The sequence below is a fragment of the Platichthys flesus genome, chromosome 12 (genome assembly GCF_949316205.1).
Source record: "Platichthys flesus chromosome 12, fPlaFle2.1, whole genome shotgun sequence".
Classification (NCBI taxonomy): Eukaryota; Metazoa; Chordata; class Actinopteri; order Pleuronectiformes; family Pleuronectidae; genus Platichthys; species Platichthys flesus.
The window spans coordinates 19,552,518-19,580,506 of record NC_084956.1 but is presented as its reverse complement, the minus strand read 5'-3'; the positions used below and the strand labels follow the sequence as shown (position 1 = coordinate 19,580,506).

General features: G+C 41.3%; 1 protein-coding gene across 1 annotated transcript in view; it reads right to left on the bottom strand.

Annotated features, from left to right (window-relative positions):
- Positions 1–247: 247 nt before the first annotated feature.
- LOC133966625 (serine/threonine-protein kinase 32C-like) overlaps positions 248–27,989 on the bottom strand; it is a 91,036-nt gene continuing 63,294 nt past the window's right edge. The window contains exons 4-12 of the mRNA XM_062401612.1: positions 22,003–22,176; positions 17,007–17,044; positions 15,772–15,861; positions 14,232–14,335; positions 13,982–14,098; positions 10,597–10,722; positions 9,944–10,072; positions 6,496–6,563; positions 248–4,431 (exon numbers count right to left, since the gene is read on the bottom strand). Of these exons, the coding sequence (XP_062257596.1) occupies positions 4,230–4,431; positions 6,496–6,563; positions 9,944–10,072; positions 10,597–10,722; positions 13,982–14,098; positions 14,232–14,335; positions 15,772–15,861; positions 17,007–17,044; positions 22,003–22,176 (1,048 nt within the window). The 3' untranslated portion in view covers positions 248–4,229. The remainder of the gene's footprint in view (positions 4,432–6,495; positions 6,564–9,943; positions 10,073–10,596; positions 10,723–13,981; positions 14,099–14,231; positions 14,336–15,771; positions 15,862–17,006; positions 17,045–22,002; positions 22,177–27,989) is intronic.

Here is a 27,989-nt window from a genome sequence, read left to right as displayed (position 1 = left end):
AATCCAATACAATTTAAGTAACATGTTTCTGTTTATTTTTTTACGTTTGAATATTCGGTCACCAGCTACCTCAATTGTATTGGATTTGGCTGCAAAGCTGTTTATCCCTTAAACTCCAAAAGTGTTTTGTGCTCTTGAACACTTCACCAGCCCCTCCATCGGCATAGTGGTGAGTAAATAATGAGTGCATTTGACAGTTTTGGGTGAACAACACAAAATAAATACACAAAAATACACAGTTGTAAAATTACTGGAAGGAGTTTTATTTCGTTATCAAAGCAGTTAAGCAGCATGTTTTTAAACACACAGAGCATTTTCAGTTGGTACAGTAACAAGGCTTTCACTGACTCCCTGTGAAAAAAGAAATCCTACAGCACAAGTGCATTATGCAAAATAGGATCACAAGGAGGAAAAGAGAAGCATAAATCACATTTTCTTGTGGATTTGTTTTCTCACCAGGCCACTGAGTTTCAAACTGTATCCACAGAGATAAAGACATCTACAGTATGGTACGCCTTGAGAGCATCAATCATAGGAGACATGCTGCTGCTTGGTCAAACACTAGCACAATGCCTGTTTTTTTTTTAAACACCTAACAGCATCCAGAACATTAACACACAAAGAAACATGTCAGTAAGGTTTGCAAGCACGGCCCAATTAGGAATGATCACTGACATCAAGGAACAAATGTCAAAACCGTAGATTAGTATTGTAACTTAGAGAAAAGCCACACTTAAATGAACCGCCAAAGTCAGTTTTTAATCCATTTACAGATGACGAACATGTAATTGAACACATCCATTTCAGGCCTGTGCCAACTCTGATGATGTGTTTTCTCATTTAAAGAGTCTTAGATATGATTGAGCTTTCTTTTCCACGAATGGAGACATTCAGTGATTTTAATAATGCAGCAAATTCTGTGTCGGGGTGAAGAGAAAACCTGCCCCAGTTCCAATTTCTTCTTTCTGCACAAACAATAACGCAACACTTAACCCACAACAGATCATCACACAGAGCCGCTGGCCTCAACTTGCTCATACAATGAGGGTACGAGCCTGAATGCTTGAACAGAGCATCACGACACCCTACAGGATGCCAAAGGTACTGCATATCATCTAAAAATATCATGCCGTCCATATAACACTGGGATTACACAATTTTTTACAGTTTAAAGTTCACAAAGATCACTGTCCAGGAGCAGTGACGCAGGCCAGTTACACTCTGATTTGGACTGTGTCGATAATGCGGTGAGTACCAAGGTAAGCTATTACCAAAAGCTTGTGCATGCACGAATCAGCCAGTAGAGGCTCAAGCTCAAGACTTTGGCAGGAACAGGCTTATACTGTAAAGGTACATGCAAAAAAAAAGCACAGGGCTTGATAGTATTAAACTAATAATATATTTTGCCAAACTTTGAGGATGCCACTTTTAAATCCCTTTAAAGAAGCTTCTTAATCTAATTATAATGTATAGTGTTTGTAGAAATAGATTAACATTTTGGGAAGTACACTTATTTGCCTTCTTTGTGAGGGTGAGATGAGAAGATTGCTACCGCTAATGCTAGCCGGCTGATCTGTAAGCATGTTTAATGTTAGCTGACTATCACAGCACGGCCATATATTACTTGGTATTAATAACTGGTATAGTGAAGGGATCAATCATTCGAACTTTTACAAGTTATTGTTGACTGTCTCAATCTGGAGTCTATTACCTCTTTAGGTAGAAGTAAACTGCCTCCGCCAGTAGTGCTTTGCTAACATAGCCTAGCAAGACAATTTATCTATTATTAATCAAAAAGTACTCTTTAGAAAACCATAAAAAAAGAGGAATAGAACAGAATGTTGGTTCACCAGTGGCTAACGATAGCGAGCAGCAAAGAACATACCAAATTACATTTGTAAAATGAAATATTGATGCTAATTATCTATTTTGTGAATTATTTTCAACAAAAGTATTTTAATTTTACATTTAAAAAAACTTCAAATAAACTGAACTGACCTAAACTTTGAAGAATCAATTGGACGACCATTGCAAGTTTAAATATAGCCACTGAGACAATATACTGTAAAGTTCACTAATTTTCCATTTGCCTACACTTGCAGAAATGTTACAACACAAAGTTTTTCATCAAGTGCTTAGGACATTCAATCCATGTTAAACCTACTGGACGGGGAGTGGTCTTTTAGTAGAGTTAACTGCGTTCGCCCACGGTGTAACATAACATAGCGGTCTGTCAACTCACCCCTGGGATTGATAGAATCCTCCTCCTAAAATGACCGTATTGACAAAAAACAAGCCACAACAGTGCTACAGTGTTACCCTACCCTATGAAATGATTGTTAATCATCAGTCTCTGTTTTTTAGGGGGGATCTTTGGCCATTACTTTACTGGCCAGCCCTCGTGGAGGCTCCATGGAAATGTCTGGAAATGTACTGTTCCTGGCTGTAGTCCTGGCCAAACAGAGTATGTGAATTAATTTTAATTGATAATTTAGATATTGATTATACACACACAAGTCTTTGTGTTAAACTCGGCTAAGCTAAGCCAAGATAAGATAAGAAAGGCAAATTACCTCTCAGCTCTACAGGACTTAGTGGTAGCATCTATATTCTCATTTCATCCTTTAGATAAAAAGCGAATAGACATACTTCCCAAAATTATAACTTTGAGGTCACCCCCTTACCTGAAATAGATACTTTATACACAATATGATTGTATAAATGATAGTATTTTTTTCACTTGCAGAAGGAGCGCTGACTTTATGTTGTACTGGGAAACAGAGACATACATTCACACACTTTAAGCTCCTTAGAAATGGTTATGCAAATGGTAGAAAAGCTTTGGCATATTTTGCCTACAAGTTGTGCCTGCACACTTGGAAAGAGGAGCAGGACGAAGCATTAGAAGCTTCACGCAGCTCTTCCTTTAGTTTATACGTCAAGTTCGAAGTCCCACATAAAACTGTGGTGAGTTTAATAACCTACACTTTATGCTATTTACACGGTTTTTATTTTATTAGGCCTTAGGGTTTTAAGGTGGACTTTTGCTACATGTTCCCAGGTGTTCAGACTGAGATCAATGGTGCCACCTTAAATGTAACACTATCGTGATGACAGTAATAGCATATCTCATCTATACCAACAGGACACAGCTACACATTTAAGTTCGGCCCCAAAATAAACTCTAGATGGAGATGATCTTTATACTAACCAAGCACTTAAAGAGATGATGGTATCTATTGAAGCAAATAGAGCATTCTAATGATTATTAAAGGAGGTGACTGTAGCTTGTTTATATTTATTCCCTACAGCCGAGCTTCTGAATGCTCTCTAAATAAGAGCGTGTGCTAAAATACTACATCTTGGGAACCATAGCAGTGACAAGTGAAACCTCTCATCTTGATTGCCGCACTAATTTCCCATAGATTTCCCGTGCGCGGTCATCCTAAAAATGCTCAGAGAAACAAGTTGGTTAATGCTTAAGGAGGAAAATCAAACAAGCATGGCTACACTGTTATTCACAAAAAGTGATTATCATCAACAGGCGTCACTTTAAACAGGTTTACAACATGAAAACCAGCCACACTGTCTCGCTCGCTTGAAAACAGCCATTAACGCTTATTGTGTCTCATAAAGGTGTTACAATAGAAGGACGGCGCTCCAGGGGAAAAAGGATTTTTCTGAATTAGGGCACACAATACATGAAAAGGGCAGAAGGAAGAAGACACAGGCAATAACATAAACTTGAGTGCCTGCGTGTGTGAATAATTCAGTCGACCCCATCAGATTTTGAACAGGAAGTCTGAGGGGGGAGGGATACGTGTCCACCGAAACCACCAATCCCACTAAAACCCAGCACCGCTATTGCTCGGGATGTCATCATGCTCGTGGGGCTCTCTGCTCCTGAACAACACCTCCTTGTAACTGATACCTTATTTGTCATGCTATACTGTAACATTGCATAGAAGTTAGAGCTTACTCTAGGTGGGGACTCTCTGGGACTCTGCTTCATTCATGCCTTACCGGAAGGATGCTACAGAAAAAAAGAAAACGATAAGAGAAATGGTGGGGGCCACTTTAGGTCCTGCTGTGCTCCAAGTTGCCCTGCTGTGCGTTTCCTCCAACCCTAGCTACAATAGAGGAGAGAGGTGAGAACGTATCTACTGGTATGGCACAAACACTGCAGCGGCCAGAGAGACCGGCAATCGTCACTGTGAGGCGATGTGGTGCTAGCAGCTGCCGGGGGAGGAGCACACCGAGCCGCACATGCTCCGCTTGGAGGAGGACTCAGGCTCCGGCTCAGGACCGGGATCAGGTTCTGGCTCAGGTGCGTCATCGCTGGTGGCCCCGGCTTCGGCCTCCCTCTCCCCATCTCCACTGGCATCTTCGGCCACGGCCTCTGACTGGCCCTCGTCCGGACGCCTTTCCAACCTGAGTCCGGAGAGAGGGGGAAACAGAGATGAAAACACACATGAGCATGAATATACACAGTTATACACCTCACATAAGCCTCTTAAGTAATTGTTTATGTTTTACTGAATTTTTCAGAAATACAAGTATGTAAGTAAGTAGTTAAATCAAGCATACACACACAGAAACAAGCAGCTAGTAGTTGAATGCAAAGAAAGGCCATGAGCTTATTGTAGAGTGCTCTTCTCTGCTCTGTATAACTCCAGATGATTACGGCCTCCATTATAAATGGAGGTAGACTGCAATTAATTATAGCAATAGGATATAATAAGACTTTTCCCACACAGAAGGATTTCAATAATGTTGCAGTGGCAGGACCTGGTCAATAATAAATGAGGCAATAATTCAGAGCAGCGCTGAACCGATATTCCTACACACATGTCCTGTGATATATGGACCTCAGGCTCTTTATGTAGGATGTGCTGTGTATATTTGGCTTCACAGCAAGTAGGTTCTGGGTTTGAACCAGGATCTCTCCTTGTCTGCATGTTCTCCTCATGTCTGCGTGCTGCTTTGGCTTCCTCCCCAAAACATGCATCTTAGGTTAATTTGAGACTCAGAATAGTGTGTAGGTGTGAATGTGAGTGTGAGTGGTTGTTGTTCTCTACATGTTGACACTGTGATACACTGCCGACCTTTCCAGGGTGTAAAACGCCTCTCGCACAATGTCAGCTGGAAATAGCTCCAGCTCCCCCTGTGGCCCTTATTAGATAATTGGTATAGATGATGCATAGCTGGATGATTTATAAACCAATGTCATGTCATTAAAGTGACCTGTCATATAGTGTAGAGTAATATACAATGCTCTCCTCTAGGCTCACTGACTTCCTATACCAGTGACATCATTAAAAATGTTATGGTTTTGACTTATCATGGTCATAAATTAGTATTGCACCTCTCTTCACAAACTGCAGCTGATAGAAGTTCCTAGCTTTCCTCACCCACCGTTAGTGTTCCCTCTGCTATTTTACACAGCCGTGATGCTCCAGGCTATGTTCAGTGCTAGCTCCCTTTTAATCCACGCTTTAAGTAACAGTCATGGTTCAAGTGCAGGTGACAGTGAGGCAAATGTTTCCGTTTTATTCAATAAAACAAATTATTATGATCAAAGCAGAACTACAATTTCTTCTTTTTTTAAAGATTGGAATTTGTTTTTGTAGATTTGATCATAATTTACATATTATAATATGATTTACATGTATTTAGAAGTTATTATATTATTGTACCAGGCAAGATAACTGCAGTTGTAATAGTCAGGAAATACAGTTGGTCAGACAACTGCATGGGTTAATGGTAAATAACATTATTCACAGTAAACAGTAAACATCCACCTCTGACTTCAACTTTGACCCAATGTTCTTATCTTAGTAATGTGATTGGTACTTATCATTGTTGGTTCTAAAGGACCTGCATATATTTGTTTAAGTGCAAATTAAGCAGAGTAACTGTGTTATTTACCCCTTTGCATTTGGTCTAAAAGGTGTAATGGAAATGTTGTCATTTATGGATGTGATGTTGAATGAGCAGACATGTATGTGGAAGATTGACCAGCTTGTTTATCTATTAGGGCAACTTTAGGTTTACGAATATTGATCAGAGACTTTTACTTTATGGCCTCTTGAAGCCTTAACTTCATGGTGTCTCTTTGCAAATGGTTGGGGTCTCACATCTGGGCTCTTCCACAGAGACATGAAGGCAGGATAGTTCCCACCCTGATAAGACATCAGGAGGGTAATAAATACATTTACATACCCAATGGGAGGGGAATGTGGGTTATAAGAACACAACCATCATCTCTGTTCTTTGCTCATTTGCACATGTTAGTCAGGTGATGTGTACTGTGAGTCCTTCTGCAGATGTTGGATTAAATTACTGGGAGACAAGTGTTTGACTTTGTGCAAACACTTGTGATCTACAGAATTTGCCACCACAAAGGATAATAATTCCTGTGTTGCCTTGATACTGTTAAATGTCCGAAGAGGAAAGTCTGCATTTAGCTGCCCTTCTGCTCTGCGGCTCTCTTACCTCTCCCGGTTGAAGATCATGAACTCTTGCTGCACCACTTCAAGGCACTCCTGTAGGTAGTCATTCTCCTGCAGGCACACAAAACAACGGCTATCATCGTCAGCACCACCATCATCTTCTTCCCCATCAACCTCATCATCGTCATCGCCACCATCATCTTCCCCCCCATCAACCTCATCATCATGGTCCAAAACTACAAATAAAACTCCATCAGTCAACTGTGTAACCTCTGCGACCTCTGGAAATGTCTTTTGACTCATTCCTTGTTTTCGCTTCATTCATTGCTCTTTTAAAACAAGTCATGAATTGTTTGTGAGCCCTCCTCAAATTGGATGTTTGGCCCAAGACAAAAATAGAAGCTCATATTTCCAAAAGCACTTGAGGCCATGACAACAGCACTGAAGGCTTCATAATTTAATAATCTGGGTAATAACGCAGTATGAGCACACACACACACACAACCACACGCACACACGCGCACACACACACACACACACACACACACATACACACACACACACACACACACACACACACAAACACACACATACACACACACATACACACACACACACACACACTCGTTGCACATGATGATCCATACAGATAACACTCACGCACACACACACCACTGACGTTAATACCACTGATGTCATGATGACTGTCAGATGGGAACAGGCTGCTTCTCATGAATACGGAGGGGATATCTCCTGTCTGTGGTAAATTATTTCTCAATCACATATAACAAATGCAGAAGAGGCAAAGGGACGGAAATTATGTGTGTGCACAAAAACTCTGCTCTCAGCACACACAGGGGATATGAAAACATGACCAAGAAATATCATATGTGATCACATGTCTTTGATTTAATTACATAACATTTTATGTCAGATGAAGAGTCCAAAGCACATGAGTTATTAAATTTATGTCAACCTATTGTCTAGAAACCAGACTATATTTTCTGCAACATAAATAGTTTTACGAAATAGGTCTGTTGCTGAGAATCAGGTCAGAAGATTGAAACCACTCGTTGACATTTTAAAGTAAACCAGTCCAGTGCCTGGTCTGTAGTGAAGATGGTTGCAGTTTCCTTTATGAAACTGTGACCTGCAGGAATTGAGCCGTGGCAAGCAAAGACCAACTGCTGCGCTCAGTCCACAGAACCCTGAAGCTGCCCCATCGCTGCTGCACAAAGATCTGTTCACCTCTTAGTTCAAAGTTCAGGTGAAGCTCCACTCAGTGCGCAGAACCCTGAACTGGAGAATCAGTTGTTGTTGCTGTAAACGTGAATTTGGCCATTATTGTGTTCAACAATTTCTCTTACATTGATGTGTCCAAACCGCCACTGCTACGGTGCACTGGCTGCCTGATCCTTCAAGGTTTATTAATATCGAACATGTCGCTTGTCCAAATCGAACAAAATCAAAACAACATGCAAAGTGTGAAGACATTACATCAGCTGCTGTCTGTGGCTACATATTAACTGTGCAGACACGAGAATGGGATCAATCCTCTCATTGTATTCTCAGCAAAAATAGGGAATAAGCAACCTTTGCCAAAAGTTTGAACTATTACTTTAATTTCTAAATCCAGTTGTTGTGGTAATAATATACTTGTTCTGTGGCCTGTTCAGGTTGTTGTTTATTTTTATTTTTATTTCTAAGGATCACAAATAATCAGGGTACCTCTAAGATAGCTCACATGAACAGGAAGTCTCTCTTTATGCCCACTACCAAAGTATTACTCACTCTCCTCCGAGATAATTCACTATAGCGGAGCAAAAGCCGATGCTGGGAATTGGCCCACCGCCAATCTAAAAATATGCAGTTTTGACGAGAAGTGACAGAGCGGAGAGCGGGTAAACCTGAGATGCATTGTTATCTCCACTAGGTCGTATCTCTGAGGAATCCTTCTATGCAGCAGGTAATGGTTTTCTGAGACATATGCATGTGCCCACATATGAATTCACTTTTTCACAAGGAGACCAATGATTAAATAAACAGACACAGCAAACCAAGGCATGGCATTAAGGCAAATAATCCTTTCACATGTGAGCAAAGACAAAACCTAGCCCATTCTATTATCAGAGGGAGTAAAGGGCTTTTAACAAATGCAGAGACATCTTGAATTCTGCCTTCATCCTTTCAGTTGCTAAAACCTCCTTCTGAATCCAACATTATGCCTTTACTTCTGAGGTTGTGAGATATTCCAGTATTTTATCTATTGTATCCAAGGCTTATATATACACGACAGATGGTGGAGGTTAGTAGTTAAACTAAGGAATGAAAGCGTGTCTTTTGAAAGAATCATTTAAAGACACACACACAGACCATGTGTACACAAAGCGCATTTCCTTTGTTTTTGGTAAAAATACATATTCTTTGAATTGTTGATGGCTGATCAGACAAAGCAGGTTATTTGTTGACCCTACTGGGCTCTGTGGGGACATTCTACAAATTGTAGTGGGTGTTTTTGCACATGACTTGTTTTTATACAAAATAATGAATTAAAAACAAGTCAAGTCCATATTCATCATTGAAGATACTTTTAATAAGTTTCAGCCAACTTCTTGACATTTGAATTAGTATTTCCAACTTGGTAAATAGAAACACAATTAATGATGCCCTTTAAAGGGGACATATTATGCCCATTTTACCACAAGTTGATATGGTTCCTTGGGGTCATAATGAAATGTCTGTAACATATTTTGGTCAAAATACCAAAAGGATAATTTAAAACAACACATTTTTACCCTGTCTAAAACAGTCCTCCTCAGATTGACCTGTTTTGAGTGCCCTGCCCCCCCTCACCCCCCCTCCCTCCTTCACGAGATACAAGCACCCAGATTTTTAGCTATCCATTACCTCTGTAGAAATATGGCTACTATAGACGAAGATACAACCTTGCAACCATTTCGTTTTGAACCAGAGTCAGGTGGGCCGAAGCCTGGCTGCGAGAGCTCCAGCGCAACCCGCAGTGGGAGCAGTGGGAGCAGTGGGAGCTTGAGCTGGCGCAGCAGCAACATCCTTCAACATTGTCGAGTCAACGTTTAGACGTGTCCCGAAGGTCCCTTGTTTATGCGGCCACTTAAATGTCTGACGGGTAGCAGCAGCGAGCTAACACTAGCCGGGCTCACCGGCCGGTGGAGCGTTAGCTCGCTCGTCCAAGGCCATGTAACGAGACTTCCTACATGGGCATGGTTTGATTATGATGTTTATTTCGATCGTATTCCCATTCGACGCACTCTAGCGTATCGTTTCTGACATAGAGGAACCACAACAAATCGTAGGAGGTTTTTTTTCAAGAGTTTTTGGGATGGTAGACATGCCAGATACCCAAATTAACGTGTAGAAGCACTACAAAACTGGATTTTTCATAATATGTCCCCTTTAAATTCCTGGCTAGGTCTGACTCTGGGGGGTTTACAAGAATCTGCCATGTCACTTACAGACTGTGAATCCTTGCTGTTGTCTCGAGACCGGTTCTTGGCCAGCCTCTTCTTCTTCTTGTGAAGAGGACGCGACTCCAGGATCATCTCCTCCAATTCAAAGGTGGGGTCGCAGTGGAGGCGACCTTTCTGTAGGCAGGAGATGCATGAGATAATTATCAGATAATTAGAAACAAACACACACACACACACACACACATGCACAAAGGATCATTAAGTCAGCCGCAGAGCCACAGAGTGCACAAACGCAAAGTTCACACTTAAATCAATGTACTGAATAACACATTAATACACATGCATGCACACACAAATGTTCAGTAAGTGCATGTGCACACACACTATAGTGAGATCCAATAAAAAAAGCCATGTTCAATTTCCTTTGCATTATTTAGTTGTTACACATCCTCCGCACGTTCAGCAAACACGAGGAAGTTTCTAAGTGTGCTTGTGTTTAATCTGCATGTACACAGTGTGAGTCTGTGTGTCTGAGAGTGTGGAGCTTTGTTGCAATAGTTAAGGTTAGTATAAGGGGCTCGGACTGGCGAGTCCCCCACCAATAAAGTAAGAATGATTTTATATATATGTAAGATGTGCGTGTGTGTGTGTGTGTGTGTGTGTGTGTACAAGTGGATATGAGATCTCTTCAAACTTACATTAGGGACAAATCCGGCCTCCATCTTCTTCTCATACACGGCGTCCCAGTTAACGTCAGCGAGGTAGGGAGATGTCTGCATGTCGGACACGCAGGAGAAACGGTGCTCTGGGTTCACTGTCAGTAGCTAGAAGCAAAGGACACACACACACACAGCAATGTCAACCACATCATGTCACCTCCCCAGTAGCTCTATCACCTTCACAACTTCTCTCCTCAGTCACAGCCAGACTCTTCTCACTTGGAGGTGAAATAAACTCGAGTGTGACTGTAAAATAAAAATCCATTGGCTGGGTTCGTTCCTTTTTACTGAGTGGTCTCAAATACAATGTGTCTGGGCTATTTCAAATGAACAAAGGAAGGATCTGGAAACGTTCTTTTAAATTTCTAATCCTTCCTGGCTTCCCTGAAGGTCTTTTGCCATAAACATGTCAATGTTTGATATCATTTATATATGAGTTCAGAGTTATTGATTGTTTATTAGAATGAAGTTAGATAGGTCTTGACATTAAATGGACTTGTATGTATTTATACGACACTTTTCTAGTCTTATAGACCAATCAAAGTGTTTTAAAGTAAACATATTTTTTACCAATTTACACAATTATTCAGAGCACTTCTATAAACAGCACTTTTTCTATCACACACGATTTACACACTGCCAGCACAGTTCTGTGTCATGCCTATTGAAACGTCACGCAGACTGGAGGAGCTGGAGATTGAATCACCAACCTTCTGGTAAGTGGCCGACCCGCTCTACCTCCTGCGTCACAGATGCAATTATGAGTTTGTTGTTTTGCTGTTTTTGTTAAGCATAAAGAAAACTACGAAGCCCCAAAGTAACAAAGAATTATCCAGCCAGCTAACTACGCTGTCAGTAGCTAGCGGACTAACATGGATGAGGCAGGATTTATGAGTAATACTACAGGTAGCCACCAGGTGGTGATTGAGACGCTTTGGCATTCACTTTTGAGGAGCAGTCATGCTGTCCATCTTTATATTCAGCTTGGCATCAAAATAAGGAGACTCTAGTTTTAGCAGTAGAAAGACGGTTGCTTTACACAGAGTTGTTTGTCTTTCTCAGATAAACATTAACTAGCTGCTGTAGTAAATAGTCTCTTTACTTTAAATTCAAGCCCATAACCTTTCCGTGCTAGTTTGCCTGTTAGGGAGGCAGCATCTGCAGCGTTAGGCTAAATTAACGTGAGATTAGTCACAGTACTGTGTCTGCCTATGGTGTTTATTTACAGCCGCAAAAGCATGTGGAGCAAATGAGGCATAAACATTCATTTCCATGTGTGAGCCCTGTCAGTGAGGCCGCGTGTGCGCTTGCACACTGGAAACACCTCAACTAAGTGACATGTACTGGATTCTAATGTCATGGTTCTGCCTGTGCTTTTTCCTGCCAGAGGAGCAGTCACAGTGTCTGCTGTGAAGAAAGTCATCAGTCTGACACTGTTGCTGCTCCAGCTGATGGGAGACGTGGCAACATTTATGAGCCTGCTCCGTAAAATTGGCCAGCAGTTGTCGGGCACGCTTGCATGTGATTGGCTGAAAGCTCTCACGGAAAATTGAAAATAAAATGTCACATTACATATATGGGAATGTCTTGTCAAATTGAAATAAAAACAGTTGTATAGACTTATTTCTATTCTTAAATATATTTTATATTTTAGGATGAAGTACATTTTTCACAATTTATTTACTATGGATTTGTTTGAAATAAATAAGTCTTTATTTAACTTCATAAAATAAACTGCATAATAGAACAGAAAGAGAAGTGATCAGTCCAAGCCCTTACTGGTACACCAACCAACAGGGGGCACTGTTCATCAATCACCTCATCAGGGCTTGGAACAAAATTGTTGCACTGATCAAGTCAGATGAATGCCACACATAAGTGGAGCCCCTTAATCCTGGGAGGAAAGAAAAGCCAGTGCTGATACAGTGGTGTTTTTAATGGAATAGCATCTGTTTGGTTCTATACCTCAGGGCAAACACTGGAAATGAAAATAGGATGTGGAGCAGGTTTTGTTGTCGTGCTAATTCTCTTCCTGTGCTTTTATTCCTTCCTTGGGTCACAGGCTGATTCAGTTTTCTCCTGCAGGGTGGGTAAGGTCTGTCTGGGTGGAGTCCAGACGCTGGTAATCGATCAGCAGCAGAGCGGAAGAGACCCACGCTCCGTCCAGAACACTCAGACACAGAGCACACGCACGCACTCATGCTCACATGTAACTCTGCCAAACAGAAAAATATCCTTTTCAAACAAGCCACGTGTGCTCTTACCCACTCCAAAATCTTTAAATAACTAAATAAAAAGAGCCAAATAATTTGTTGCACCACTTGATACATTTTTTTTTTACAAACTAGACGATAATTATCACACAAAAGCCTGATTCGAGAAAGTGTTGAGCACACACACACACACACACACACACACACACACACACACACACACACACACACACACACACACACACACACACACACACACACACACACACACACACACACACACACACACACACACACACACACACACACACACACACACTTGCTCTGTTTCGGTGATTCCATCCCTCAGATTCCCATCTGTCGTTTTTCTTCTCCTTTGCCCACAGGGTCTCAGCTCATCCTCCCCCCCTCCAGCTCCAGTCCCCCTACAGTACCTGCATCCTCTGTTCCTGTGGCTTCAGTATGTACCCCGATACCACCCCTATATCCCTGCTCTCCTTCCCTCCTGCTCCTCTTGCTAGGGACAACCATCTGTGTTCAGGCTGTGGGGTCAGCATTAGGTTCAGGTTGATTTCACTTCATCAGAAATGTCACTTGAAAATCTTTAATTAATGATATATATGCATATAGTTGCTCTGTTTATTTAGTAAGTAATACAGTTCTATTTTCTGCTCACCTCATTTTCTTTGGTATTTTGAGGTAAATAAGTCTGGTTTCACCACAGAATGGACAACATGAACATTTTATCAAAATAAACTAGAATTTGTATAACTAATGGATAATTAACATAAATGTTGGACAACTGCCTACTGCTCCAAAAATCAAGCAGAAGCTGGAGGAAACACATTAAGCAAAGCAGGATATCCATCATCAACCTTCCTCCAAAATCAGATAATTGTGCGTGCGATAAAAGAGAAATTCAGAATGTCCAATTATTTTCATAAATCTCAGCAGCTTTCCATTATCTAAGTAACATTTATATTAGTGATATAAAACACCAAAATCCCCCACCTCTACCACTGATCCAATTTCATGATAATGGAATCTCTCAGCAGTAGAAGATTTCTGAGTTGTGAATCGAGAAGCAAATCCTACTATTTAATTGACAGAGCTTAAATAAAGTAAAAGATGTCCCACTGAGTGCAGCTCACCTTCCTCAGGAGGGAAACCAGGTCCTTGGGCCAGGCCGGGTTGTACTGCACGCTGACTGTGCTGAAGAGCTGAATCAGCGACTCCACTGAGTTACTGGCATGTATATCATAGGGCCTCTGGGATGGAAACAGGGTGAGACAAAGAGAGAAAGTAGGAAAGTCGGAAAGTCAGAAAAAGAGGGTCGGATGAACTAGCTCAGCTTCTGCAATCTTTAGCAACCTGAAATATCAAATTGCCATAATTTCTCACCCATCCACGCAACAATTCGAAGATTGTCACCCCCAGTGACCACCAGTCGACTTCAATGGCGTAGCCCGACCCACCACTTATAAAGGACTGGAAGATCTCTGGGGCTGAAAGCACAAGCAGAGAATCTATTGGGTAGCTGAAAGGCTTTTTGACACTTGATCAAAAAGCAGATGTTCTTTTGACAAACAGGGGTATTCCGGGTAATCTGGGAAATGTTTTGCAATTTTGATTTCTGTGAGTAATTCCGATATCTGTTTCACACATGGAGATATCTTACTCAGAGGAGACATGACACAGCTTTTAGTGCCCCATATTTGATAATCTGGGACACGTCCTTTTGTAATCTGGGACACTTGTATTAGTCTTTATGCATGACAAAATCAATACTACCAATTCTTTAAAAGCATTCTGAAAAAATGGCTAAGAAAATGTATTTTATTAATAGAAATGTCATTAGTTCATATTGACTTACAAAGTCGTAGTTCTTCATAAAGAACCTTATCTTAAATAAAGAAATTATAATATTTATTATTTTGGATCATCTCTGTCCTAGACACTGATTAAGTGTTAGTTAAGTAATCAGACAATCAGTTTAAACAGACAGGGACCGACTGTATTTACCATTAACTTCTGTCTGACAATATGCTACATCTCTTCAGTGTATCATTGTTTTACTTCAGGAAGTCCCTAAATGCATATTTCCCCATTTAGAGAATTTCAATGACCGTCCCAGATTACCCAAAGCCTGCTGTCCCACATTATCAACCTTATTTGAAAAAGTGGGCCAGCTTTAAAAAAAAAAAAGTCAACACACACTTTTTCAACAACTCAACATATAACAATTAGGAATATTGTCTTATTTATGAAAGATTTATATCCTTAGCATTAATCTTGTCAGAATATTAGGTCATTAACTGTGTCATGGGGGGGGGGGGGGGGGGGGGCTTCTGATTGGCATTTGCCCCATCCCTTTCTCTGACATCACCCCAATGAAGTTAAGGGATTTCAGTCACATGAAGTCCATGCAAAAGTCCTGTTGACTAGATTTAGTTAGAACAGAAAATAAACAGGCTGCGGCTTAGGTGTCCCACATTACCCAATGTCCCGGATTACCCAGATTCACCCCATTACCAGAAGCTGCTCATCTTCTCTTCAGCAAACACCAGACAAGACAGGACAGTCATGTATGTTTGTCTCAGCTTCCCACAAATAAACAAAGGATCTCTAATAACTACAGACGAAGAGGGTGCAAGTAATCTTGTCGAGCACCCTCTAGCAGCAGTATCTAATTTTGAACACAATAAATTTACTAAAAGCTTGTCACATAGTAAAGTCAAAGTCAAATAACTTTCGACAAAATTCAGACCCCATATCTTTAACAATCCAACACTGCACAATTTCCCTGTACATGGAATACCATAACCTTCTTCTTCTCTTTCTTACAGTATGGATATTTATTCGTAGAAACACATGAGACCTCCATGATGACACCAGACATAGTCGATGAGATGGTTGTGGTGCAATGGTTAATCAAAGTTACCCATGTAGGGCTTGGTCCCAGCTAAGGCCGTGGCTCTCTCTTCATTCTTTATTATTGTTGCAATGTTGAAGTCCGTCAAGTGAACATGACCTGAAAAGACGCAGGCACAAAGAAAACGCCATTAAAACAAAGTCCATCTGATCTTGTTAATTTTTTAATTGACTGTGTCTAATCACATGAAGAGGAAACATGTCGATGTGCAATGTAAGTCCTGAAATTTTAGTAAACTGGATTAATGTGTCCTCATGGTTTTGTTTATCAGATAAACATCCCTGACTCCTCTGACCTCGTTCCTGCTGTGATTCATTAGTAGCCTGCAGGGTCATTACTGTTTGTCTTACTTGTCAGGATGGATTCAACCCCACTGCTGTCTGTACACTGTGCATTTTGTTTTGCCATTGTACACTGTTAAGAACATATAACAGGTTGAACCGAGGATGCTCCGGACACAAAGATTCATCTATTTAGAACCTTTTTTAATCTGTTTATCTCAATGAGCCCTGCATCTGTTTTGCACAAAATCTGATTACAGGAAATAGGAAAACATGAAGACACACAGCGAGTCAAGAATAAGCACATTGAAACATCATCAGTAACAAAACAATGGCTTTTATGTCCTTTGTAATTCTGTCTACACATATTGTGCAATGTACTATGGGGGCAGCCAGTCCATGTTCAGCATTTACTGGTGGGGTATAAAGAGGAATGCAGTCCTCAGATCTGCTGCAATGGACAGTAGTTGTCGTCATTTACTCGCAAAGACATTATTGGTGATTCATAAATGAGACTGCATCAAGCTTTTTTAAGGTGGAATGTGAGGGAATTGAAGGAAGAGAGAACCATTGGTTGATGACAATAGAATATATTTTTTATGTTCATCCATTTCAGTTTAAGGTTAAACAAATAAATAATGATGTGCCAAGCACAGAACCTTGAGGTGCGCCATTAGTTATGGAATCAAGTGGTCGATGTCCTGGGAGGCCATTAGCACAGTTGCAAGGATTAGATCAGACAAATATGACTGATTGAATACACACACACACACACACACACACACACACACACACACACACACACACACACACACACACACACACACACACACACACACACACACACACACACACACACACACACACACACACACACACACACACACACACACACACACACACACACACACGCACACACACGCACACGCACGCACGCACAAAGCTGACAGTTTACATCCTTACCTTGCTCATCCAGCAGGATATTGTCTGGCTTGACATCTCTGAAAAAAGCCAAACACAGACATGCAGAGGCATCACAAAAAATCCCCTTAATAGCCCTGAAAAGAGCATTTGTGTTAAACAGTAAATATGCACAACAGGTTAACCTAAAATAAACGTTCAACATTTGAAGTGGTTTAGGTTTTGAAAATTAAGAAATTAAAACTTGTTTATCTGTCTGAGATCAGACTTGGCTGATGACATAAGGTAACAACCCCAGAAGTGTCATTAAACTTTGATTAAGATTTATTTTTTCTTGGTGTCTGGAGATGAGTGACACAATATTTTATTTAGCGTAGCACTGCTCACGTCAAAGCAGTGAGAGGAGCCTGAACCAAACAGCCACACAGAAATCTCTAATATGAAATAAACAAGAATGATGTAAGTCGAACATTGGGCTTATGCAGGCGCCTATAGGTCAAGGCAATTTAATGCTGTAAAGCTGTAATCAGTGTTTTTAAAGCATGAAACCAATAAAATCGTATATTTTCTGATGTATTAAGCTGTTATAGTTTAAAATGCGTTCAGAAAATGTATAGTATTTTTGGAATAAATGTCAAACACAATGACTCAAGCCATTATAGTTTGTGGGAAAGACGGGGATATGATGTGTACAATATGTGTGGATGTGAAAGTTAGTAGGAGGTGTTTGTTGACTGATGCATGTGTGAATAACATGTTGGAGCAACATGCTGTAGTGTGTGTGTGTGTGTGTGCGTAGGAGAGAGGGATAGAGGGGGAGAAAATACTAATTCCCTATATTTCGAGTTGTTTGAGCACATGAGAACACAACCATCACCAATGCCCCTGGAGGCTCTATCTTTGTCTTCACACACTTTTTACACTGGGCATCAATGCTACACTTATTCAGGTGCACACTCACACCCGTGCACACACACATCTAGACATTTCCCAGCCCTTTCAAGCCCTCCACAGGCAATTAACTGAGTGCACACAGCTTATTTAATTATGCCGCACGTCACACTGGTGTGGAGAATACACGAGTCCGCGGAGAGAATCGGCACACCCCATAGACACACGTGTTCACTGCCGCTCTGCAACGCCAAGCTGATGCTAGTATCGTCTGCCAAAACTGGGAAGTGATGGAGGTGGCGGTGGCGGGGACCACGGATCCAGCAGCACAGGGCTGGAGGGAAATACATACATGTTCACGGAGGAATCCTGATTGAACTGCCAGCTACAGCGCCATTCGGTTTGAAGTACAAAATTCACTTCACGTTTAATTCATTTTGCAGCGAGCACGGATACACTAATCCAACATGAAACAGCATGTAAAGTGAATTCTTATTTTGTAAAGGAAGAAACCTCCTGTGTGAGGTGATCTCACAAGTAAAGCTCTTAACATGTTAAGTGCGGAAGAGATGAGAAGAGAGGAGAAGACGAGAAGACACAAAGAGAAGAGGAGAGACGAAGAGGAGAGAAGAGACGAAGAGGGATTCCACTTTACTCTTCTCGTAGGACTAATTTTACCTCTTTGGGCATGGTGGCAGCTGACTGTTGCTAGGAGACCAGAGACCCCTTCTTCCTTCAGTTGGTGCAACAAAATAATTGTATAGTATTCTCCTGCCAAAAAACTTACAGGGTGGAAATAAATTGTAGAGAAGGGGACGACCATGGATACCGAGGGATTACATGACACAACTGTGTCAAAGGCTGAACAGTTGATGTCAAGGAGAGAACGAAAACACACCCAGAAGGCAAAGACACAGTTATGATCTATCACGTTTTTCTAAATGAACGTTATGAACATATTGGAAAAAGAAAAGAGAAACAATAGCAATCTGTGGTGTGGCAAAACAAGTCATTTGTTGAACCTGTTAAATACTATACTGTGGCCTATGTTATAGGAAATGAAAATTATTATATATATGAATCTTAATGCAGCGCACAACAACTTATATGGATAAACACTTGCTCTGCACTAATGCTAGAATCTTGCTTTTAGTTAAAGGAACAGAATAAATTTTGGAACTTTCACAATAATGTTAATAAGAAGAACAATACCATCAGTGAGTCTTGATGTCTCAGCATCAACCTGTGGTTGCTAGGCAACCACAATAGAATCTGAATACACTGCTCCCAATAGTGAGTAGTTGTTAGATAATCATGTGTCAACAAATGGAACTTGTCATTTTTACATTTGCCTTTTGTTTTAGCTCTGAACAGTGCACGGCTAATTGTTCCTTCCTGTTTCCAGTCTGCATGCTCGGCTAAGTTAACCACCTCCTGGACCCAGCTTTATGTTGAACACACACAAAGACGATACATTGTTTCCTTTAACAATCTTAACAAAAAAGCATCTGTGTTTATTTCAATGTTTGACCTGATTTATTCTGTTTTTTTTAACTTCAAGTTGTCAGGGCGACAAACTCTCACTCTCTCTCTTTGTTGCTCTCTCTTTGTGTCTCTCTCTCTGTGTCTATGTTGTTTGAGGGATGAAATGTAGCCCAAAGGAGATTTTGAACAAGGTTCAAACTGTTCTTTACCCATCTGGGGCACTAAATCTGCAGTCTGCAGGGATCCGACTCTTTCACTTAGTGGACTGCACAGACACTTACTGCTGCACTCAGCATATTTGGACAAAAAGCCAGTACACCATGGTTGGAGATGATGGATGGAAACAATTACTGGAACACACATGAGGGCTATGTTTAGATATGTAAAGTAGCATTAATAAATGCCTTAAGTAGGGCGATAAATTCAGTCTACAACAAGACTAAAGGTAAAACTGAATTCATACAAAACGACAATTTGCTAGCGTTTGCTTATTTTTTGGTTCTTATAAAATACTAATGCAGCATAATTAATAAAGTTAATAATTCAAAATAGCAGATAAAAAAAATAATTATTTCCAATACAGTGGCCATGATTTTATGGATATACAAGTAGGCCAGATGCAGAGGGTACAGTTTACTGTCCTGTTTGCATGCTGCATCCCTCTGGAAGAATAATGTTGTGTCAGCTGATTGCATCTGATCCTGACCGGTCAGGTCAAAGTGAGAGCTGGTGAGATTTGTCAACAGGACATGATAAAGGTGGGAATATTTTTTTTTAAAGATATCTTTATAGATAAACACATAAATCATAACTACAGTCGTAAGAACTGCATATAAAGCAAAGCTAGAATGACATTGTGACTTTGTGGTTCTGATAAAAACCTGTGTGCTCACACAAAGATTACAAAGTTTCCCCCCCTCTGGAAAAGCGAGGAGATAATGCACTTGCCAAAGTTTCTGCACAGAAAAGATATTTGACTTTGCTGAAATGCATTTTGTTGTTTTGATTTCTAGCCGGAAGAGTTATAATAATTGCATTCATCACCAATAATGTTGCTACACGCTGCAGGAGCTGAAGACAAGGAAATAAGCCTCAGGAAAATTACAAGTTACAGACACAACCTTGAGCTGATCTTCACAGTTATTTCAATGAAGGAAAATGTCAGTGGTTGAAGTTGCAAACTGAGGCTTTGTGTATTCGATGAAACAAAATATAATGTAATAATACTGTAATGATGCTGATACTGATGCTTTGTCTCGCTCAGTTGCTGATTAGAAGGTTGAATTTATCGCTTTCACTCAGGTATTTTGTTGCTTGGACAGAATTGTTTCTTTTGCCCTGTGTATTTTATGGGAACAGGACCAGGAAGCAAAAGTTAAAAATTACACAGTAGAGTGGAAAAGTTAATTCAACTAACACACCCACACCAGGCATTCTATCCTTCAGGATTTTTGACAAACTTGTTGCACAAATAGACCAGAGGAGAAATCCAAGAGCAGATGTTTCATGACGAGATGAGCTGAGGCTGGAGTGCAAGCTGAGCAATTATAAGCACAAGTAGGGGCTAGTTGATTGAGCGCACAGGGTATTGAGTGATTGCGTTACAAAAATAGTGAAATCAAGTCCATCTCTTAAACTGAAAGATTAGGCTCTTGAATAACGATATGAAACTAAACTCTATAATCATTACTAGGAAAATAGGAAATATAAGGAGGACTCCACCCAATAATGTGCCTGTCAACACACACACACACACACACACACACACACACACACACACACACACACACACACACACACACACACACACACACACACACACACACACACACACACACACACACACACACACACACACACACACACACACACACACACACACACACACACACACACACGGTGACTGCACAAATTAAGTAGTAAAAAGCAAATTACTACAAGCGAATTAGAAGCTGCTGTGGAGTCATTTGTCATAAATTACCCATTGGATACCAATTTTAACGTATTTTGCTTAAAGCATATTTTACTTTAGGTTTAGGGATTGAGGTTGGAGCAAGTGTGATCATGTGCACATCCAATACTGAATACTTTGTACAGAAACAAACACAGATCACATCTTCCACCAGAACTCTGTTTTAAATGATACAATGGTGAGTAACCATCATAAATCTGAGGGAGGCATGATAAGCAGAATCCAAAGGCTTAAAAATGGAGGCAGCCGCACATTTGTAGATTACAGTTCCATAATCCAAGACTGACACGAAAACTGCCTCAATAACCCACTTGCTCTGCTAATCATTGAAATTCTGGACATTTTCTTGCCGCAGTTTACCACCAACACTGTCATTGTGATACTTATATTAAAGTTTCTCATCAAACCAGACACAATAATTATTGTCTGTGATTTCCCTGTTAAGTGTATGTTCCCTGTAGATATATGCAAATCATTGTATTAATTAATTCATTTTATTAAATTAGTAAATAAATGTACCTCTGGCCATTAAAAATTACATACATGCCCAAAATTAAGATGTTAGTGCGGCCTAAGTGCGAGGACATATAAAGATAACTGCAAGCATCCTCAGCTAATGCTTGAAGTCCAATGCATTCTCTACACGTTCAAGTAAAAATGACAGAAAAGGGGAAAAGGCCGAATTTGTACCTATGGATGATGTGCTGGCTCTGCAGGTAGTCCAGCGCCAGTGTCATCTCACAGAGGTAGAGTTTGACAGCGTCCTCGCTGAACTGAACGTTCTGCTGCAGGTGGTAGCGCAGGTCTCCTCCCAGCAGGAGGTCCACCACCATGAACATGTCCTCCTCATCCTGAAACGAGTACCTAGGACCAATGAGGGGGGACAGCAACACACAGCCCTAAGTCACTGTCCAGTGCGGGAAGGAAACACTATATGAAAGTAAGCCAAAGACTGAGCACACAAACAACACATCGTAGCCCAGAGGCAGCTGGAATGCTAATGCATGCAGTGCACACAACACATCACAAGACACACATGCACGAACATGGTATAATACATAGAGCACAGGAAAACTCCATATTCATGCATCTTTCTATGCCTCGTAAGATATCTGCAGCCTTGATGCATAATGCATTTTTATGAACATTAATGCATACTTGAGTTTTTTATGGATGTATATCGGCTGCTGGCGGGCTCTGAACATAAACATTGCATGGAATTGTAATATCATATCTTAATAACATATGTAAAAGGACGCAAGAAGAAAGGAAGTGAATTAAGAATTAAGATTAAAGCTTGAATTTGTGCTCAATGTGAACTGTCAACTGGAGGCTGCTCATGGTCCGCTAAACATTTTTGTCAATCAGGCTTATAAATCATGCACATCAAAATAAAACACAGCTTCTCAGGGATCTGGGGGGGTGATTTGTAACACTCAACTCCACAGCACAGAACAAAACATTAAGCCACACGGGCAAACAAACTGTTTTGTACAACAGAATCCAATTTTTCATCTAAAAGAAATTAAGGCAGAATAATATCTTAATAGGCCCCCCATGTCAACATTGCAGCAGAGGAGGGAAACAAACTTAGCCTTGGTGATTTCCTTTATCTAACGTGGTTTAAATGTGGCTGCTACTGAGCCAATTCTTTACTCTCCCATCAAAGCTCTGATGCTGTGGTGGTATTGCTTGTTTTTATAGAAGCAGGTTCTCTCTGCATCCTCTCGCTTGGCCCTAAAGACTCAGGGGGACATTCTGATTGGTCCTCTTTGCTGCAATTTCCTGCCTCTCTATAAGTGAGAAATGGGGCCTGTGTTCGCTGCAGAGTGAAAATCAGTCCATGTCAGCCACAGATCGGTGGCTCTGCAGCAGAGAATGAAGCCCATTTACAGAACTGTTGGTTCTTCTGCTTCTTCCAAAATGCTGCGTAGATTGGTTGATAAACTGACCTTGATTTTAATGTGATAGGATGGATGATGGGCAACACATCAAGTAGTTTGCTCATGAGCCCTGCCATTTAATTGCTAGAAAAATACTTCAATATTTAGCTTTGGATGTTTTTATGATATTATATTTAACAAGAATTAAGTTGTTATTTTAGGAGAATTAAGTCATAATCTTAAACCTGGTTTGTTGGTTTGGATCCAGAAGGACTGAAACTCTTATTTATCTTCATGATACAACTTTATTCTCTTTATATTATACGTTTGTTATCGAATACGACTTCACTCTCGTAATACTTTATTGTCATAACATTTAGTTCCATCTCGATTACAACTTAATTCTCTTAATATTCCGACTTTATTCTTGAGATTTCAGAATAGATTTTTATGTTCAACATGGTCCTTATTCACGGACCTACTCCTTACACACCCTGCCTCCACCCAAACAAGGCAGTCAACAGAAAAGGACAGAAGAGCCACCTCCATCAGACATAGTGAAGCAACCTGTCCCAACCCTTCACAGCTCAGCCACAACACTGAAACACATGGTGGCCTCAGCAGATGGCCGGCCCCAGGTTGTTGTTTGCGGTTGGCAGGGAATCCTCGCTGTCACCTTTTTATCACCTCATTGTCACAGTCTGATTCCTGGTACCCAGTTGACGGATGAGCTTCCTCTGAGGCCACACTCGCTATCTCAGCGTTCCACACAACACTCTTTCCAATCCAACACCAAAATATCTGGGCACTTGAAAGGGGAGGACTGTCACTGCCTCCCCCCACCTCTACTGAGGTGACCAGGAGATGTCAGATACGGGCCGACAACTGGAGCATGTGAAAGCTCCAGTGCTGACAAGACTTGTGGCCTTTAAGACTCGCGCTAAGGATTGAACAATTTTACTCTCCGGTTATTTTAGAGCACTTCGCTCTGAATAAACACAATGTGAACTCCACAAATTTGACAGTCCTTAAAAAAACGTATATAGCTCATTCAGCATGAACTCCGGGAAAACGTCCCCACAATTCATTTTTTTCATTTTGAGTATGAAGAATGCAGAAGGAAATTCAATGTCCAGACGAGTTCACAACAATAGAAGAATCATCAGGGCTTTCAGTTGAGAGGAGGTGTTTTTGTTTACACCACATCGACACGGGCATCTGCCCATATCTCTAAAGGCTATTGAATCTCATTTTTGTTCGGTTTTGCATCTGTTATGAAAACAAATGATTGTCTGGAGTGTCTGACTTGATTTACCCCTGGGTCTCCTTCAAGGACAGCGTGGCGAGAATACTTTATTTACCAAAGGATGTATTTATAAGAGTAGAATATTGAGCTCTGACCCGATGTCCAAACTCTTACTTTGAGTTTCTCAAAGCCTTGCACACTGCACATTGCCACTTCATCTATTGTTGACATTCAACTAAATATTGATTATTGCAAGTTTATAACACTGGGTCACTGGAATGGGTCTAAATAATGTTTTACCATGAATCTCATTTAACATGCCCTCTGCTTAACCTATTACAATTTATTGTGTCGCTCATTATAATGAGCACAGAGGAGTCTCGGGTCAGACCCTCAAGTCTGAACGAGGGCCTGGCAGTAATCTGGGGGCCTGGGGAGAGCTGTTACTGTCCAAAACTAGGAGGAGGCCATGTGGAAAGGCCAGGACAGGACAAGGCTGCAGCAGTCACAGGGAGGTTAGCCGGCTGGAAGGAGTACAAGGAACAGGCTGAAATAATCAGGCCACAATGACAAATGAGCCCGGGGAGGCAGGGAGGAGTGAGGAAAATAAAGGGACAGCGGAAGAGGAGAATAGTTTTTAGGAAAAAAGCATGAGAGAGAAACATGAGCTTGTGATTGTGTTGGCTCGAGCTGCTCTGCAAAGTTTCAGTGGCCTACATAAAGTTGATGATCGAGATGGGCTGGCTGGAGCTGGCTGCATGACTCAATCACGAGACACTTGAATGCTCCTCTGAGGACTCCTGCATCAATGGCGTGAGTGAACGCTGCCTCTCCTGTCTGCCGCCTCCAAACTGTCGCCTTAAGACAACAGCACCTCCACTGGCCTCATTTCACAAAAATAACTTTGAAAAACATGTCCTTCAAAAAGTTATTCTGTAAAAAGTAGTGTGCGGTACAGTTTCACTAAAAGTTCTTCAAGACTGCAAGTCCAGGGGAAAATAATCTGTGGCTGCTCAATGCTGTATTAGAGAAACAGACTCCGGTGCCTTTTGGGACTGATCCCATATTTCGCCTTTTATGAGGATGATTTAAAGCTAAGCCCCCTCATAGGGGTTGTTATAACTGCTGACTCGGGGTGTAGAGGCTAATTTGCTCCACAGTCTCAAAAGGCCTTGTTCCATCCCGCCTGAAATCAATATTCCTAATGGAGGCAGGACACGGCACATCCATCCTGATGAAAGGATGGACTGGAAGAGGGCTGCATCACACAACGCTTCCTCAGATGACTCACCCGTTTGGGTTTAAAATCCTTTAAGATGAGGCCATGTTTAAAGCTTCAACTCTATGATGACAGTTGCTCTGACAATCCCGGCTACCCTCGCCAATCTGTTTCCCACAGCACAGTGGTCGTGTCCATTTGGTCATGATTCACTGCCGTGTCTCTGAGCCCCTTAGGGAGAGCGGGTGGTTGAGTTGGAGTGATTGTTGTGATGTAACACTTAAGGCAAAATCGTGCTTTTACTATGATGTACTATACCCCATATACCAGGGGATCAAATTTGATGCTTGGCAATAATGCTTGTTACTCGCTGCCTCTGGATGGGGAGAGGTGACCCCAGCCCTTAGCTATTTTCAAAAATATGTGAGGGAAAGAGGCAGTCAGCGTCTTCTCATGTGTCACAAATCCTTACAAGGATTTCTGTGCATTGGCCGTGTGCAGCAAATGATAGTTCAGTTTTCCTCCTCCAAGGTAATCCATTCAGTGTACCCTAGACTCCTACACATCATATCCATGCAGCGAGGGAATGGTCACAGCAATTACCGTGGGCTGAAAACTTGACATCCGCCTAGCTTACAGCAGCCTTTACCCGGCTGATGGGATTCGGTGTGGGCTTTCACGAGGTTGCTTCCTAATGAACTTCCTCTGAAGCTGCGGACGGAGCCATTCAAAAGAACGCCACAACTCAGGATTTGTCAGTGAACGCAGAACTGCTCTCTGCTTCAAGACAGAACGTATTTGTGTCGTTGTGTGTGTGTGTGTGTGCAGGTGAAAGGTGAAGGACAACCTAGCTGCACATTTATTTTTGACAGAACAGATCAAGGCCGAATACTTCCTTTGTGTTATCTTGCGCACGCCCCTCCTCTCTACCTGGATTCCCTCCCCCTCTTCTTCATGATTGCAGGAATCATTACTTCCTATTTGGTGTGTTTTCCTGCGCTCTCTCTGACTGTGTCTCTTCGGCTCCCTCTTTGCACTGTATCAATAAAACTATGAAGCCCTATCGAAGCTGGCATTTCTTGTGAGTTGCAATTTTTGTGTGTTTGCTTTAGAGAATAGGCAATTCCCACAAAACCCAGCTTGGCTATTGCACATCATTAATAACGCCCGAATGCCACGCTCCAGATCGGTCTGATTGAAAAGTCTATGGATACTGTCTGATCTACAGGGAATTGGTTAAACAGCATAACTACGCGGCTAACCAGTTAGGTAACGAGTTGTTGTACAGTAAGGAAGAAGATGGAGAGATGAAGCAGAATTCTCATCTGTCCTGTCTCATTACCTGCCCCGCCTTAGAATCCATCTCCAGCAGCAGCTAAATGAAGCAGACAGTTTCTGCGATGCATACAGGTGCAACAAATAACAATGCTGTCACGCACAGATGCTCGCACAGTGTCGGCATAAACTGGGGCAGAAATAAGAAACACACCATAGACGCAAGCTATAATTTATTTCCTTCTTCTCTCACTGTGTTCTCCTCTCTCCAGATTGAGGAGAAAACAAATCTAAACTTTCCCTGAATCATATATCTTTGTGCAGGGAGAATGCATCCCAAGACAAGGGGAGACTTGAGTCCCTGCAGATGGTTTTTAAGAGCAGTTCTATATGATCCAGATATTTGACACACAAGTACTTTCCGTCAGTACCAGAAAGTAGTATTCTGGAGCAAAATCCCAAAACACTTATCTATCATTACTCTTTCTGGTGGCTTTACATCAGGACAAGATAGTAAGATTTAGAGCAGCTGCATCCAGACGCTATCACACAGCTGGTTTTATGTGCCGTCTCTCGCTCTGTGACACTTTCTGTTGGTAACGGCTCGTTGAGAGCGCACCATATGATGCTTCATATGTTATGCAGATTTGACAGCCTCCCTGTGCTTTTCAATTGGGCCAGTCAGATACAAGCAGGAACGGTGCAAGGGAAATAAAGGAAAAGGACATTATTGGTTAGAAAAGTCGTCTAAGGGCCAAAGAATAGATACCAATGACGGCTGTGGCTCAGGAGGTGGAGATCAGAAGGTCTGTTGTTCAATTCCCTGCTCCTCCAGTTTGCATTCTGAAGTGTCCTTGGGCAAGATTCTGTCCCTGACAGCTGTTCCAACAGCACATGAATGGTGGGTGAATGGGTAAATGTGTGAATGTGAATTTAAAGCATTTTGAGTGTTTGATAAGACTCGAAGAAGCGCTTGATATAAATACTGATCTAAAGACATTTTCTACAACTTTCCTTCTGTAAAGAGTTGCTTTATCTTAAATATCAACAGATT